At 41.5% G+C, this 18,383-nt stretch overlaps 1 protein-coding gene across 2 annotated transcripts; it reads left to right on the plus strand.

Moving 5' to 3' along the window:
* Nucleotides 1–5,875: 5,875 nt before the first annotated feature.
* c20h6orf62 (chromosome 20 C6orf62 homolog) lies at nt 5,876–17,217 on the plus strand. Of its 2 annotated transcripts, none has more exons than XM_059945450.1 (5): nt 5,876–7,309; nt 10,797–10,970; nt 12,144–12,269; nt 13,478–13,612; nt 15,846–17,217. In XM_059945450.1, exons 1-5 carry the CDS (start codon nt 7,181–7,183, stop codon nt 15,969–15,971), a joined length of 690 nt encoding a protein of 229 aa, XP_059801433.1. In that variant the 5' UTR covers nt 5,876–7,180; the 3' UTR covers nt 15,972–17,217. The 2 variants fall into 2 exon arrangements, with proteins under 2 accessions (XP_059801433.1, XP_059801432.1); XM_059945449.1 differs by having other exon boundaries at nt 5,878–7,309; nt 10,794–10,970.
* Nucleotides 17,218–18,383: the final 1,166 nt, after the last annotated feature.

An 18,383-nucleotide genomic window follows, 5' to 3' on the forward strand; every position in this document is an offset into this window, starting at 1 on the left:
CATACTCAGTGAGTTAGGAACAGCTACTTTTGCTCCGCCATCCAGTTCCTAGATGGACATTGGACACTACCTCACTTGAGCTGTGACATATCTAAGTTTTCTATCCATACAGTCCTTTGACATTTATCCTGAGGCCAAAGGATAGGACAGATAGATTTGGTAACCAGTCACTAAGCTTACTTTGTCAATTATTTCTAACTTTTTTATGTCCTGCTAAAGAAATTTTGATCTGATATGTTAAATCTATTTTTAAGGTTGATGGTTCAATGGATGGTGTGGAAGGTCAACATAGGTTGCATTGGGACATTACTGGGATCCAGAGCTGTGCTGACCACCTGGAGTTCATTTTGGAAAAGTGTGAATGACACATTTTAGAAAGTTGAGCTTGAAATCTGCATACGAGGTTAAATGCGGGACTCTTAGCAGTGTGGAGACACAGAGGGAGCTTGGGTTCCACGTCCATAGATTCCTCGATGTTGCCATTAAGTTGATAAGGTGGTTAAGAAGGTAGTGGTGTGTTGGCCTTCATTAGTTAGGGGATTGAGTTTAAGAACAAGGTATTATTGCAACTCTATAAAACTCTTGTTAGACCACACTTGGAGAATTATTTTCATTACAGGAAGAATGTGGAAGTTTCAGAGAGAGTCCAGAGGAGATTTACCAGGAGCCTGTCTGGATTAGGGACTGTGTCTTAACAGAAAAACATTAACCAAGTTAATTCTTTGGAGTGAAGGAAGATGAGAGGTGACTTGATAGAGGTGTTTAAGATAAGAGGTATAAATAGAGTGGACAGGCAGCACTTTTTTCCCAGGACAGACATGGCCAATATAGAAGGGCATAGTTTTAAGGTGATTTGAGAAATGTAATGAGGGTGATGTCAGAGGTTTGTTTTTACATGGAATGCACTGCCAGGATGGTGGTAGAAGCAAATTTATTAGAGACATTTAAGATGGGCATATGGATGAAAGAAAAATGGAGCGTTATTTGCAAGGGAAGGTTTAGGGTGATCTTCAAATAGGTTAGAAGGTTGGAGGAAACTGTGGGCAAAAGGACCAGTGCTGTATTGTTGTATATTCTATGGCCTTGACTGTCAAAGTTCAAAGTACATATATGGTATATAACCTTGAGATTCATCTTTTTGCAGGCTGCCACAAAACAAAAAAAAAACAATAGAACCCATTCAAAGAAAAAAAACACACACGACAAGACTATCAAACTCCCAACATGTGGAAAAGAAGGGCAATCCGTGCAAACAATAAAAAGCAAACAATTAACATTAAGTGCAGAGCCCCTGAAAGTGGGTCCTCAGCACTGTGCTGACAGCTGCCAAGTTAATTTAGCGCTGAAGTGCCCTGTTCGAATTGTGCAAATAGTAAAAATAAAGTAAACAAAAAAGAAACTGCAGAGTCCACAGCTTCGGAGCACATTCAGCACCGAGGCTACTTTGTACAGAAGCCCGATGGCTGCCGGGCAACACCTACTCCCAAACCTGGTGGCGTGGGCTGCAAGACTTGCAAGACTCCCTGGAGCATAGAAGAATGAGGGGAGATTTGATAGAGGTATATAAAATTATGACAGGTATAGATAGTGAATGCAAGCAGGCTTTTTCCACTGAGGCTAGGGGAGAAAAAAAAACAGAGGACATGGGTTAAGTGTGAAAAGGAAAAGTTTAAAGGGAACATTAGTGGGGGCTTCTTCACACAGGGTGGTGGGAGTGTGGAATGAGCTGCCAGTTGAAGTGGTAATGCGGGCTTACTTTTAACATTTAAGAAAAACTTGGACAGGTAGATGGATGAGAGGTGTATGGAGGGATATGGTCTAGGTCCAGGTGCAGGTCAGTGGGACTATGCAAAAAAAAAATGGTTTGGCACAGCCAAGAAGGGCCAAAGGGCCTGTTTCTGTGCTGTATTGTTCTATGGTTCTACTTCTGCCAGCCAGCAGCAGCAAGAGAAACCAGTCAAATGCAGGTAGATGGCATTAAGCTCCCTGTTCATTTTCGCTTCTTGTCCTCGACAATTTTAATCTTGGTCAACGCTTTACTTGGAGCAGAGCAATGGGTTCGACCACGGGTTCATGTTCCGCCATTAGGAATCGACACAGAATTGCACCCATGTCGAATGCCCCAGGATATCACAGAAGTGCCAGATAGTTCAGTTGGCTCAAAAATTCATTCTTGGAAGCAAAATTACAGGCTGCAATTGTGGTGAACTATGTGCCTGTCGGGACACGCCCCTGCTGACTGCTCCTGTGGCTCCTCCCACAGGCCCCTGTATAAAGGAGACCTGCGGCCTGAAGATCGGCCTCAGTCTCCAGGACCTTGTATGATAGACACTCACTCCTGGTTCCTTCTTCCAGTCAATAAAAGCCGATATCTCGCCTACGTCTCAGTGTGAGTTATTGATGGTGCATCAATTTTATTGACTGGAAGAACCTTCGCTACATGAGGAGCAGGAGGTACAGCGCGGGGGACCGGGCCTTCATTCAGTCGGAGGTGCAGCGGCTGCTCAGGGAGGGGATCATTGAGCCGAGCACAAGCCCTTGGAGGGCCCAGGTGGTTGTTGTTCGGACTGGGCAGAAAAATAGGATGGTGGTGGACTATAGTCAAACCATCAATAGGTTTACGCAGCTTGACGCATACCCCCTACCCCGCATCGCGGATATGGTCAACCAGATTGCTCAGTATAAGGTGTACTCGACAATAGATCTGAAATCCGCTTATCACCAGCTCCCCATCTGCCCAGAGGACCGCCCCTACACCGCCTTCGAGGCGGGCGGCCGGCTCTATCACTTCCTGCGCGTCCCTTTCGGTGTCACGAATGGTGTCTCTGTCTTCCAGAGGGAAATGGACCGGATGGTGGACCAGTACCAACTGCAGGCCACATTTCCCTATCTGGATAACATCACCATCTGTGGTCATGACAGGCCAGATCACGACGCCAACCTCCAACGGTTTCTCCAAGTGGCCGCAGCTCTGAACCTTACTTATAACAGGGACAAGTGTGTGTTTGGTACCACCCGTCTTGCTATACTTGGGTATGTCGTGGAAAACGGGGTTATTGGCCCTGATCCCGAACGTATGCGCCCCCTGTTAGAGCTCCCTCTTCCCACCACTCTCAAGGCCCTCAGACGGTGCCTGGGGTTTTTTTCCTATTACGCCCAATGGGTCCCCCATTACGCAGACAAGGCCTGCCCCCTGGACAAGTCTACCTCGTTTCCCCTCTCTGCTGAGGCCTGCGCGGCCTTCAACTGCATTAAAGCGGACATTGCCAAAGCTACGATGCATGCAGTGGACGAGACCGCTCCCTTCCAAGTGGAGTGTGATGCCTCCGATTTCGCTCTGGCTGCTACCCTTAATCAGGAAGGCAGACCAGTAGCATTCTTTTCTCGCACCCTCCAAGGCTCTGAAATTCGGCACTCCGCGGTGGAGAAAGAAGCCCAGGCCATAGTGGAGGCTGTTAGGCACTGGAAGCACTATCTTGCTGGCAAAAGATTCACTGTGCTGACCGACCAGCGCTCGGTTGCGTTCCTGTTCAGCAACCAACAGCGGGGCAAGATCAAAAATGATAAGATTTTGCGGTGGAGGATAGAACTCTCCACCTACACCTATGATATCCTGTACCGGCCTGGCAGACTCAATGAGCCCCCTGATGCCCTATCCCGGGGAACATGTGCTAGCACACAGCTCGACCAGCTGTACGCCCTTCATGCACAACTTTGCCATCCGGGGGTCACCCGATTTTACCATTTTGTGAAAGCTCGGAACCTGCCGTACTCCCTGGAGGACATCAGGACGATGACCAGGGACTGCCAAATTTGTGCCGAGTGCAAACCGCACTTCTACTGTCCTGACACGGCACAACTTGTCAAGGCCACCCGCCCTTTTGAACGCCTGAGTGTTGACTTTAAGGGCCCCCTTCCCTCCACTGACCGCAATGTCTATTTTCTCAGTGTTATTGACGAGTTCTCACGGTTCCCCTTTGCCATCCCCTGCCCCGACACCACTGCCACGTCCGTCATAAAAGCCCTGCGCCAGCTCTTCACTCTGTTCGGGTATCCCTGCTATATCCACAGTGATAGAGGGTCCTCCTTTATGAGTGAGGAGCTGCGCCAGTACTTGCTAGCTAGGGGCATTGCTACCAGTCGGACCACGAGTTATAATCCCCGGGGTAATGGCCAGGTAGAGCGGGAGAATGCCACAGTGTGGAAGGCCACACTTTTAGCCCTCAAGTCCAAAGGGTTGCCGGTCTCTCGATGGCAGGAGGTCCTCCCTGAGGCACTGCACTCTATCCGCTCTCTGTTATGTACGTCCACCAATGCCACCCCTCACGAACGCCTATTCTCTTTTCCCAGGAAGTCTGTCACTGGGACCACCCTACCAGTTTGGCTGACGTCCCCGGGGCCAGTGCTGCTCCGGAAACATGTGAGGAGCAATAAATACTCCCCGCTGGTGGAGAGGGTTCACCTTCTCCATGCGAACCCCCAGTATGCTTACGTGGTCTTACCTGATGGGCGGGAGGACACGGTCTCCATCCGCGACCTGGCACCCGCAGGTGCAGCAGACCACTACCCTGAAGGCTCTCCGGTAACTGTGAACCCTGCACCAGAGGTGACACCGTACTCACCAGGCCCTACACAGACTCCTCACGACACTTGTATACCGGGCGTTTCGTACGCATTTATACCAGGCGCCTCGCACATGCATGAGGGATCACCGGCGCCTAGTGGGCAAGAACACGCGCAACCCCCGTCCCCTGTGCAATCGCCAATGTTGCCGGCACCTATGCGGTCACAGCCGGTGCTACGTAGATCGCAGCGACAGATTCGACCGCCTGATCGGCTTGACTTGTAAGAACCTTCGCTACATGAGGACTTTTTCAAACGAAGGGGGGGTGAATGTGGTGAACTATGTGCCTGTCGGGACACGCCCCTGCTGACTGCTCCTGTGGCTCCTCCCACAGGCCCCTGTATAAAGGAGACCTGCGGCCTGAAGATCGGCCTCAGTCTCCAGGACCTTGTATGATAGACACTCACTCCTGGTTCCTTCTTCCAGTCAATAAAAGCCGATATCTCGCCTACGTCTCAGTGTGAGTTATTGATGGTGCATCAGCAATTAATCGTGGCTCAGAAGAAGTACATTTGGCAGAAGAGTATTCCGTATAATTGCAGGCTGTCTGCAAGATGTTGCATTTGGTCATTGGTGCCATTTTGTTGAAAGTCTTGCTTGTATTACATTATTTGAATTTAACTGAACGTACCTTCAGCTGAATTCTGCTATAAATATTTTTTAAAGCTGTTAACTCGGTCTATTATGAAATTAAAAGGAAAATTTTATATCACACAATTTTAGAAAGAATTTTGTGTTTTTTTTTCAAGTCTAAGGTCCAGTATAATTCATGTACCTGAAATGAAATTCCCAAGTAATTATATCTATTGATTAACCAGTAAATCTGGGAGGGATTCCTTTTTGTATATTTATTTGAACAGCCAAAACTAAGTTAAACATCTCTTTACAATTGAATGGGAATAACTATGCTTTACTCTCCTATACACTTCCTTGAACAACTCATAAAATATTTTATTTTAATAATGAGATGTTTCCAACAAAATATTTTTTAAAAACCTGAACATCTGCAGTAAAACCTGCCTCAGAAAGTTAAAAGGGTATATGTACATGGGGGTGGGGCGTTGGGTCAGAGGGAATGGACCACGTGATGAGGGGTGACGTACACAAACATGTTTACATAGTTTGAAAGTAAGCTAGAATTTGAAAAAAAAAGTAAATGAGTTGGTTAAGGGCATAGAAATGGTCACCGAGGTGCAAGGTGCCGGTTTAAAGAGAATCTAGCGGAGCTGTGTTTTTGAGGGGGATGGGTGGGTTGTGACGTCGAGCAGCCATCTTGCGCTGGTGTGGCGGCGGCGGGGGCGCGGGTGATCTTTGCTGTCGTCTGACGGGAGGGCAGAGAGCCGAGCGCTGGCCCGGTCTGACACGCCGAGAGTTAGCGGGAGCAGCCGACCTTGTGCGAGGGGCAGTGAGGGAGCGAGAGCGGAGGCAGGCAGGCGGGCAGGCGGCAGTACTCGGGCCAGAGGCCGTGGTTTTGTGCGGTTTTCTCACGCCAGGAGCTCGCTTTAAGACTATGGGTGACCTAGAGCGCAGAGAGCGCGGCTCGCTCACACTGACGGGTTTGACCGGGTTTGTGGTCTCTTCTTGACATGGGCGGGGAGTGACAGTCAGCGTTAGTTTGCAATATATATATACGTTATATATATGTTCAATACAAACAGCTTAGGAAAGGAGTTACGGTAGAAAACCAAAACAATCAAAAGGCGGCACAGCAGGAGCTCCCAACAGTTAAGCCTGTGAGCAGATCTATAGAGGCAAACATGATAAACAAGTGATTTTTTTTTTGTTTTCTTTGTGTAGGGCGATGTCAGGAAACCGGTTAAAGGTTTACCACCATGTTGTTAATTGAAACCAAGTCTTTGGTGAAGTCAGAAATGCCCTTTGCTTGGTATTTTGTTTGTTTCTACCCATGTGCCAATGAGCCGTGTCATGTAGTTGATGTGCCAGTGCAATCCTCTTTGTCTTTTATTGTCTGTCCTTAAAGCAAAAACTAAAAAGGAAAAAAATATACTGTCACCTACTCCAATATGTTTGAAGACAACTGTGCCAGAGGCTGCAGGTAAACTTATCAGGCTTTTTTTTTGTGTAAAAAGGCAAAAATCTGGCCTGTATGTAAACATGGGATCTGGCTGCATCATTTCTGTGTCATCCTTGGGCACACCTGAATCTCAGTTAGGTGTTTAATTTGTTGGTTAGATCCATTGGTATCCATCATTGTAATCTAGTTTTAGTTCAGCAGGTTAAAATTTATCTCTAATTTGGATTGCTTTGGTTTGTAAGTTTTGTTAATGTGAATTAAAAGTGAATTTAGTTCCCTGCACTCTGATGTGACCGTGTATATATAGGGACTGTTATCATGACTGGACTCTGGCCAACATTTATCCTAAGTTTTTGCACAACACAGTTTTAGAGCTTCTGGACTAGTAGTTGTGGTAGTTTTTTTCAGTTAGTGCTACCAGACATGTTCTGTTGTGCTGTTTTCTTTTGAGAGAAATTGCCCATGTTAGATTTTGTCACTTTGTCATAAGCTAAAAAGAGGGTTAACACACTCAAAACAAAATGGGTGACCCACACTCTCGGAAGAACCAGACTTTAAATCGACTGCGTGCTCAACTTAGAAAGAAGAAAGAATCTCTGGCAGATCAGTTTGATTTCAAAATGTACATTGCCTTTGTATTCAAAGATAAGGTAAGATATTACCTTTCTTGGCATATTTGTCAAAGGTGAAATGTAGAATGCTTTCTTCACTAGTTGTGGGACGAGAAGCTGCTTTATAGGATATTTACAGGGCAGTCCCTAGATAACTGTAATTGACGTACTTTGAAGCATTTACATTGGCAGAAGTTCATTTAGGCTTCAAAGCAACGGTCATGATAAAGAACATTGATCTACCTACCTACTGCCCATTGCGCCACTGGCGTTTAGCGCAGCAATGAGGGTCCTTCATCTGTGGTGGCGTTCAGGGCTGCCTTCATTGTGTCAGTAGCTCAGTTTTCACAGTCATGCAAGTTCAGGATAGAGACTCTGGAATACCATCGCACTCAGATGTGGAAGGTTTCTTCATTGCTGTTTCCATAACAGTTTTGTTGTAGCAGTCAGGGTTATTAGCCCTGAAGTGAACCCGGAGGACTGGTGGACCACTCTTAGTCCAGCTTCTATTGTTTGACCTGTTTGGCATGGGTGACCCTACCAAGAGCCAAAGCATAAAACCCTGACTCAGCCAGCATAGCTCTCTGGGTCATTGAGGCACACAGGCCTTCAAACTACTTCAAGATTGTGGTCCTCTTGAGAGGAAAGAACATTGAAGACAGTAGGAAAACTAGCAGGGATTGACAGAAAGGAGGAGAGCAGGAACTTATAGTGGATCACAAACATGAGAAAATCTGCAGGTGCTGGAAATCCAAAGCGCAAAACACAAAATACTGGAGGAACTCCGCAGGTTGTAGAGAAAACAGTCAACTTTTCAGGCCGCTACCCTTCTTCGGGACTGGGGGTGTGGGGGCAGGGGAAAGAGGCTGGCTGGAAGGTGATAGGTGAAGCCAAGTGGGTGGGAAAGGCCAAGGACTGGAGAAGACAGAATCTGATAGGAGAGGAGAATGGACCGTACGAGAAAGAGGAGGAGGAGGGACCCCTGGAGAAAGTAATAGGTGAGAAGTAGTACAAGGTCAGAGTTGAGAATGGGGAGGGGGAATTTTGTTCACCTTTTGAAGAAATCAATATTCATACCATCAGGTTGTAGGATACTCAGAATATAAGGTGTTGTTCCTCCACCCTGAGGGTGGGTTGTAGTTGGTCAGATTAGCTGAATAGAAAAGTGGCAAGTAGAATCCCTGATCCCTGAAGAGATGTACCTATGGAACTGCAACAAGAGGATGGGATGACATTCAGGTGTGGAGGAGTAGTGATCTTTGGGATGCGTGTCCTTAGTTAAAGGTAGTTGGGATGCTTTTCTTTCGGTCAGACATAGAACAGCTGGCAGGGATACTAGAACTGAGGATTTAGTACTGTTGACAGTTCTGGTTCAAACAATGTGGGAAATGTGTTTACACTGGAGAGAGTGATAAGATTTGTAAAGTTGTTGCCAGGAGTGGAAACCTGTTGCCAACAGGGGAAGATTAGGTAGGTTGGGGTTATTTTTTTCATCAGTGTAGAGGCTAAGGAGAGACTAAAAGATGTGAAATTGACAGCTTTGGATAGGTGAATAGAAGGTACCTAAATATACCCCTCACTAAAGAGGCAAAACCCGAAATCTCAAATTTAAACCTAGAATAATCCTGGAGGAGTGTTGTTGGACTTGCATTTGTCTCGCATGTGGAGAGTATTCCATCACATTACTGGCTTCCGTGAAAGGCCTTGGGTGTCAGTAAAGTCATTCACTGCAGGATACCCAGCACAGCCACGAAGGGCTAAATGGCCTCCATTTGTTTTAATTCTATGCTGTTCTGATATGGACAGACTTTCCTGGAAAGCTGAGAAAATAACTACTGTGATTGTCTCTTTATCATAAGATCAAGGGTTATACAGAATTTCTTAATCACTTTGGAAACTGAGCTTAATATGACACACATGATAGTTACAGTTAACCCATCCACAGATCCTCACTCTGCTTCCTTCAGATTATTTTGGGATTTGCACTGTCATTTGACTGGGATATGAAGGCTTATTTGCTTTATCTTTACAATAAGTGGGGTAAAATGTCAGCTTGTCCACAGAATATTTGCTTAAAGTGTAAATAACTACCATGATTAATCCCACCCCAGTGAAACTCTGTTAATCCAGTTTGTGTAGGGCTCTGGTGTTGGGCAAGCAAATTTTCTGGACTATCAGATACTATACACCTTCACACTTCTAGTTCTTTTTCTGATGTTATGCAGTGGAATAATAAGTTTTCCAATGTACCGAGCGAGTTTAAAATTAATGCTTGAAATGGAACTAGATGTTTCAAAGCGCTGTGGGACCTTGGGCCCTGCTGAGTTCCAAGTGTGAATTGAATTTCTGAATGACCGAAGATTTACTCTATTATCTACCTTTGAACTGAATTTTTCTTGTCCCTCATTTCAATATCCCTTTAGTCATTTGGTTGCTAATTAATATGACATTCCGCAGTATATACTAAAACTTAACAGACGCTTCAAAGTGAGACCAAGAACACAAGCTGTTGTATCTGGAATAATTTTATTCAACCTCTTCATGCTACTTGGTTAAAGTGAAATGCATTTGAGCATGTGAACAGTATGAAAAATGAATATTATTGATCAGTTGGTTTCATTCAAATTTTCTTTGCAATTTTTTACTATTGTCCAAATCACTTTCACAACATCGCTCACTTCTGCTTGCTGCCTATATCTGTGGTTGACAGTGTTTTCATGGGGATTTCAGGGAAAGGAGAATGGGGAATATACTGATTGGATTGTACTCTTACAGGCAGCATTTGATTAGGTATCTGCTCCCTTGAAAATTTAATCTAAATAGTGAGTCAAAGGTCACATCAGAATTTTTAGTAGACATCTGTAGGTAGTTGGAAATGAAGGCAACTTAAGCAATATGGGAATAGAAAATAGGCACTTGATAACAGGAGGGTAGGGTAACCTAATATTGGCTAGTTGAGTTAGGAGACATATTCCTCCTTCCTCAAAACAATGCTTGATTAATTGTTACTTTTCAATTACCTTAATCACAGTTGACTGTCTCCTGATAATGAAATTTGGATTGTTTTTCAAGGTGACTTGTTTATATTCATGCTTGTGTGATTATAGTTTTAGTAAAACTTATTCAAATTTGTGAGAACATGATTTCTGCTTAAGAATTTAATAATTTTGTTTCTTAAGTTTTGTTTAAGTTGAATTTTAAAAGAATTTCTTGCTTTGATATTTTTCTTTGTACGTTTCAGATTTTCCCCCAACATTTTAGAAATTTCACTTCAGAAATTACTGTCCTGTACATAATAGGCACAGAGTGTATAGTCCCTGTTCATACTGTCCTGTGAAGTGAATAGCTTATATTTTTAAATTCAACTTGCAGTCCTTTCCAAACAGAGCTATTGTGTGTCACTGAATCAAAATATTTTAAATCTATTTTGAAAAATGCAACTTGACAGTAATAATTTAAAAGAAATAGCATAGATAGAAAATGTTTTATGTTAAGAATTATGATTCTGATATTATGATTTAAGAAGAAAAAGTCGGCACTATTCGAAGTGGCTGAAGTGGTACCAGTTATGACCAATAACTATGAAGAAAATATCCTCAAAGGTGTACGGGAGTCCAGCTACTCCCTGGACAGTTCCACAGAGCTGCTGCAGAAGGATGTAGTGCAGCTTCATGCACCACGCTACCAATCCATGCGCAGGGTAAGTACTTCACTAGAATTATATAAGTTAAAGTTTGCTTGTTCTTGGAATGATGCAGAGTGGTAGAATATGTCACATCAAAATGTTCAATTACTAACAGCAACTTCCTTTATCTTAAGAGGGAAAAAGGTTTGTATTTGCTTTACATAACCATTTTTTCCACAATGGTCACAGCCAAAACAACCATTGATACTCTTCAACGCTGTAAACGCTGGAAGTAATAAAATACTCAAAAGGTCTGGCAACATTTAGAGTAGTGGGAGCTAGAAACAGTTTCAGGTCAAAGTTCCTCAGTCAGAAGTATTAATTCCCATGCACGTAATTATTTATTGGCTTAAATATAAAACTGATTTTGATATGCTAAGGTCTTTTGATTTGTACTAATATGGAATCGTTTTGCTTAAGGCTGATCATTTTTCTTCTGATTGGTTTTTTCCATTTACTGATCAGCATTGTGTTAACTTAATTTGGCGATGCCAGTGGTTTTTTGCACTCCCTTCAATTTTAACTGAAAAGCTGACTACTTGCCTTTGAGCTTATGATCTAATGTATCTTTTAAGATGGAGCTTCTAATGTGATAATTGGTTTGGTAATGATTCATAGATTTGAAATATTCTACTTAAAGATAAATCAACTCGTTTAAATATTTTGATGTAATATATTTAGATTCTCTTCTATATGTCATTTCAAATTATTGTAAATGTTGCTTTATTGATTAGTTTTTAAAACTGTTTGGATATGCCTATTTAATTGTGAGAAGGCAATATGGAAAAGCTGGTTCCATGGCTGAAGATGTAAGGCAACAAAGAAATCTGGCTGTGGTAGATATGATCGTCTGCAGGGATCAATTTATCCTAATTAATGCAAATACTCTTTTGTGGTTTAATGCTTTTAAAAGTTCTTGTTATTTTCTTACAATGCTATATTAGACTGGCATTGAAAGACGACGATTTTAGTTATTCAGAACGAAGGGTAAGTATGGAAACTGGAGGTGGTTGTTAGCAATTCACATTCTTTTGACTTCTAGCCTTGTACTATAATGCCTTGTAACTCTTGATCCACAACCAAAATTATCATTTTTAGTAAAATTATAATCTTTGTTTTTGCATTTCTTGATATGGAATCCATTCAATATCTCTATTGGAATTTCTCTCATTGCCTGACCTATTTTAGGATGTAATTGGCTGTACACAGGAGATGGACTTTATCCTTTGGCCACGGAATGATATAGAGAAGATGGTCTGTCTCCTTTTCTCCAAGTGGAAGGGTACAGATGGTGAGCCTTTCAGGCCTGTTCAGGTACTGCTTGTACATAAACATGAGCCAAACTTTTGGATGCCGATCACAATTGATTTGACTTGCAGTTTGCCTAGCTTGTTGACAGTTTTTGTGTTGGATGATTTTTCTGTATCTTTGGTTTTGTTCAGACGTTATATATTTATAGTTTGACATTGTAATTCTTAGTATATGGGTTTCATTTCCGTTGTCTCTCAGTTATCTGTGTAATGACAAATCTTGATAGACTTTGTTCTTTTATGGATACCTTGTTTCTTACTTTTCCCTCTAGCGATCTTAACATCGTGTTAGATTCACATTTGTAGTGCATCACCAAAGCAGCATAAAAGTAGAAACTCAATGGGCTTGGCAAACTGCAAATCAAATCAACTGTGATAAGTATACTGTCAACATTAGCACAGTAATGGTGGTTGTCTGTCATGTGCAGTGATGACAGGAGACCTTTCAAAGTGGATAGGCCATTGCACTGGGGCAGTTCCTCTCTTGACCCCGGTACAGTGGTAAAAACAAGTGTCACAAACTGGGGTCTTCCTTGGTTGCAGTGGATGACCGTGGCGTCTTCTGTGCCTTGTCATGCTCTTTGCTCTCCACTGAGCATTGCAGAACTGTAGATCTCATCTGCCCAGTCAGCTGGAGCTGACTTAGCATGCTAGGATAGGCATGTCTCTATCTCACCGGGTTTGAGGCCCGCTGGCTACCCTCACCCTTGCCTGTTGAAGTGGTGTGGCCACTATCGCATGCAGACAGCTACTTGGAACCGCAGGTGGGAGCTGAGCTTCTGGTGGGGACCGAAAATGAGTGAGCTGCCCCAGAATGGACACGACAAGCCCCTTCACCAGAGCTTTACCCCTCCCTGGACACCCAATACACATCAAGCACAGTAATTAAAGGGGTTATTTATGCATAAGCCTTAATAAACCAGAAGCATTTTGTTTGCCTGTGGTACTTCAAAACCAAGCTTAGCCCTTTGGTTGTCTTGAGTCCACAAGCACTTATAATGAAGATGTTGGGTTGAGACCAATAGCAGGGGTCCTGTCAGATCTTAGCAGAATTACCAAGGCCAATTATAAAATCTATGCATCTAATAAACCTAAAAGGAATAAAATTAGATCTTTCTGATCTTGGCAAATAATTTTTGAGTACTTGCTGAACATGAAATTAAGCAACAATTCTTGTTTTCTAATATTTTAAAGTGCTTACTGTTTATGCAGGCCAAGTTTGAGTTTCATCATGGCGATTATGAGAAACAGTTTCTGCACTTAATTAGCCGGAAGGATAAGGCAGGACTCATCGTAAACAACCCTACCCAGTCCATCTTTCTGTTCATTAATCGTCAGCACTTGCAGGTGAATATAATTGTGGGCCTTTATTTTCCTAAACTTACTTGGTCCCATCTTCTGTTTGGGTGAAGAAATGTGGAACATTGCCAGTGGTTTTAATACCGGTGAAATTTGGCATGATTCTTTTTCCCTTTCTTGCTACTAACTTAATAATGCTTTGTGTTCTTGAAATAAGTCTTTGTGAACTGTGCACTGCTATATACAGTGATTTTTTTTTTGGTTCTCTGCATGACTGCCTACAAATCTTGCTGGAGTAACTTTTAGGACCATTACAAGGCAGTTTAAATTTTAAAGTTATTTGATTGATTTGAGTTATTGTATGTTATGAAAATCTGCAGGATACAGATTTTCTCGTATGGAAATAATTATTGCTTTGTAAACTCATTGTTTGATGAGCTCAAAATTTTTGAAATGAATCTAGTTATAACTTTGGGTCTTAAATACGTACTGAAGTCCTGAACTTAACTCCATAACATTGGGGTTGGAAAATAAAATCAATATTATTTGCTTTGTCCACCATATTGACATCAGGCAAGATGAGATTAAGTCTGTTGTAATCTCCTTAACAGGTAACATGGCATGTTACCAAAAATGCAAATTTCACCCTTGGGAGATTTTGCTGTTTATAGCCAGAGTAGTCAGTCAAGCCATTAACTTAGAGTGACATTTATAGAGGCAGTGTCTGGTGTGAAACATGTAACTGACATATCTGTGGGATGTTGCGAACTGAAAACAACTGGAGCCTCAGTGTTGGGAATGTTGGCTTGGAAGTGAATGCTGACCTAAGATTGTTGAGGGTCCAGTGAACTTGGAAATTTTGCTTAGAGTGGCTTAAAATGCTTCCTGTAGATAACCAGATCTTCGGAAATGGAGAGCAGATGTCACAGCTGTCTGGCCAATTGTGAGGTTTGTTTCAGATCTGTGATCTTGATCTTGAAGAAAAGGTCTTGCCTTGAATCTTCGTTGTTGGGAGGGGGAGTACCTTGGAGCAGGGCAGGTAGGTAGAGCTTCTAGGTGTTGAAGATATTGAGTACAAGTACCATCCTTGTGCTTTGGTGAATAAATCAATGATGTAGCTTAGCTGCAGGTGAACAAGTCTCATCTGCATACTGCAGTTTGAGTACTGAGGCCTTGGTGTTCTCTTTTTGAAGTTTGGTTGAATGGTTTTCGGTAAGTTCTGAAGCTTAAATACATCCCGCAGGAAGTTAGGCATAAGATTGTGCCAGAAAAGATTGAGAAAGGTCAGAGCAGTAGTACAGCTCTGTCAGGAGAGAAAATTTCCAGACAGAAGATTTAAGGACATGCTTAAAGTTTCCTTGAAGTTAAACATCCTCACTGACAGTTAAAATGAAGAGGTAGTAGAGGATGGTCTCAGTTTCTGGAAACATTAGTGTGAAAAAACAATCACACTGAAAGGAATTTCAAACTAAATGCTTCACTGCATATGAATTCAGTATAATGTAGCTACATTTAGTGATTCAAAGCAAATTTCAAAATTAAAGAAATGCAAAAATAGTGCTTTTGTATTAATTCACATAGGTTTGACCTTTTTTAATTTTTGAGGCTTGTAGCCTGAAGAAAAACAGGAGCTTTCAATGTAAATATGTGTGTTTTGTATGTTTAGAGAAACCAAATATAGTTCACAAAACTGTTTATATATGTTCAAAGAGTAAGCATATTTTGATTTGGATAAAATACGTTCAGTTGCAACTAATCTAAATGCACCTTGTCTCTGTAGCTTCTACTCTTTTTTCCCTCTGTGGATAGAGATTTAGTTTCTGATGACTGGTATAGTAAAGCTTGGGTTTTTGAGGCTGGAGATGGTATTCTTCACCCTCAAAGTACAAGCTTTTGTCACCCAGAGCAGTAAAGAAATTTATTTTCCAAATCTCCAATAAGACTTGCATGGTTAATTGTCCCATATTGAAAAAGTTGATATTGATAAACTTGAAGTCGAAGTCCATCCATAGTAAGTCAAAAACACAAACTTTGGGTGATTCGTGATGCATAGCTATTTGAAATTTTTTAAAAACGTGCCATACTAATTTTGAGTAAGCACAGTATATGTGAAATTGAAAATACTTCCCCTCTGAAGACTTGCATGAATGCACTGACTTCTGAAAACTCATTTTCAAAGTACCTTCAGTTTTGCTTCATATTTGTTGCATAATTGTGTTACAGCTTATTATTTTTTAATGTGTGATGGTGAACAATGAAGGTGTCATGTTCTATTTTGCAGACTCCAAAAACCAAGGCCATAATTTTCAAGTTATGCAGTGTCTGTCTTTACCTGCCACAGGATCAGCTCACCCACTGGGGAGTTGGAACCATTGAGGACCATCTCCGTCCCTACATGCCAGACTAGGGGCATCGGCCAGCAATATAGGGAAGACCAAAAGTGTCAACAACAGTGAACTTGTAATTCATCTTTTTTTCCTGAGTTTAAGATGATTAACTACTCGTGAAAAAGAACAGTCTGTTACAAAGCATACTCTACTTGAAATTTTCTTTCTAGTCATGCATATCTCAAACTTTATTTTTTTTACATTACTGCCTGCATATTCACCAATAGGCTGCTTAGATCTACATTGTCAGTTCCACATGGAAAACAAAGGTGAAATTTGAAGATTGTTTTGAATTGCATAAATATCTGAAAAGTACATGATTAATATTGTTTCTGCTGGTTATGTAACCTGACACACTGCATTGTTTTGAGGTGTAATGTTGGGCGAGTTCTGCATTTGATAAAGAGTTCAAGTAAAGGATTCATCTTGGGTGTGTTGTACAAATGAAAGGCTTTAAACCTGAATAACTCATGGTCCTGACATGCATAGCTATTGAGCACAAACTGTTCATAAGAGGATGGCAAGCAAGCAAAAGGGGTAGCAGGGGGAGGAATCTTTAGTACCCATTTTGGTATCTGTGTAATGTAGGCTATCATAACCATGTAGTCTACATTTAAGTTTGCTGGCATGTTCTTTTTGGATCTTATTCCCTTAGTTGCTATATAAATGTACAAAGGAGTTTTTCTTCTATTCTTTGGGGAGATTTTAGCAGGTTAATAATGGCAGGTTAGACTCAGTAAATAACTGGAGTCTAAAGTAGCAAAGCAGCTACAAGATTGTCACTGAAGTTCAAATGTTACTGGAATTTTTAAAAACTTTCCTGTAGCTGAAGTAGCTTATTTACCTAGAAAGGGAGGTTGGGACTAAAAATGGTTGAAGATATAAAGTCAGTTTTTGATTGTGTAAAAATATGCAGATTGCTGATACAACTCTGTGAAGTTAATAAAATAATGAAGAAATACCATACTTGCGTTTAAGATAATGCACTTAAAATTGCTTCTTTAAAATTTCTGGAGTGTTTCAATTGGGTTATTAAGGTCATTACTTGTAAGACATGATTTTGAACTTGCACAATTAATGCAAGGCAGGCTGCAAAATGAATCAAAGGGGGAAAGAAAGCATTTCTCTGAAGCTGTAAGAATTGTGAGCTTTCTGAGCTTATTTATGCATGCCTGCCACTTCAGTTAAGAACAAGGCTAATCAGTAGGAAATTTGTATTCACCTTCTGTTGAAATTGGGAAAATGAAAATAAATCTTTAATCCATATTCAGAATTGTTTTTATCATTCAAAATACTGTAACTGTATTCTAACAATACTTTGAGTTGATGATGCTTGAATAAAAACAAAATACCTGCCATTTCCACACCAGAAAATGTATTAACCTCTTAGCACCAAGTCAAAAGACTTCAAGGCAATTGAATGCAGAGAGCAATTAAACACGTCTGATATAAGCATCAAGAATCCAAGTCAAGCTGGGTGAAAAGCTTTCACGTTAGCTACCCACGAGGATTTGTTTGTACTCTTACGCGGTATTTGCTAACATCAGTAGGTGTTTCAACTAACATAATCACCAGGAAGTGGGTGGAATGTAAAAGTGAAAAGCAATGCAACATTTCATTCAGAGGAAGTTCCAATCTTGGTGACTGACCATGAGATGGAAGGATTATCTTCAGGTTTTGACTGTTTAGAGGAGGTCTAGCCTGAGGCAGCAGCTAATGCAAAACAAGGAGGAAGGGGTTTCAGTTTTATAGGCTTGGAGAGAAAAGCTTTGAATACGGCTAATGCATTAGGACCTTTCTTCCAGTTTTCTACCAATGGAACCATGTAATATGTAAATTAATTATGTGGTCTTGAAAATAGCATTAAATCTGGTTTAATACTTCTTACTATTGGTATGGTTTTACTGAATAATAGAATTAAGACGAGTTAGTTTTGGGCAAACCCCTCAAACCACAATGAAATGGTTCATGATGTTAATGGCATTTTATAATCTCTGGAAATAGGGTGGCTGTGATTCAGTAATTCATGGGATCCTATTTCTATTGCGTGAGATTAGCTCTACAATTCTATCATGTAATTCTATCATCAATGCTAATTCCACTATGGCATAGGGACAAATGGTTTAACTTCAGATTACAGATTCAATTGCTCATCTCAAAGTTCAAAGTAAATTTGAACTTTGATATCCTTGTTTGACTGCATAATGAAATTAGCACTGGACAAAATCAAGTTATGAAAGAAATCCTGGATCTTTCAAAATTTAAATTACAGATTCAATCACTAGATTTTCACCATTCTCTTATTGACCAAGGTTTTTAAATGCCTCTGTTCATTTTCCCATACCTTTGTATATATAATTAGGACACATGTAACATCATGATTAGACTCAAGGAATAAAACAACTTGCACCGGAGCAATGAACAAAATGCAG

This window comes from Hypanus sabinus, chromosome 20 (assembly GCF_030144855.1).
Source record: "Hypanus sabinus isolate sHypSab1 chromosome 20, sHypSab1.hap1, whole genome shotgun sequence".
Taxonomy (NCBI): domain Eukaryota; kingdom Metazoa; phylum Chordata; class Chondrichthyes; order Myliobatiformes; family Dasyatidae; genus Hypanus; species Hypanus sabinus.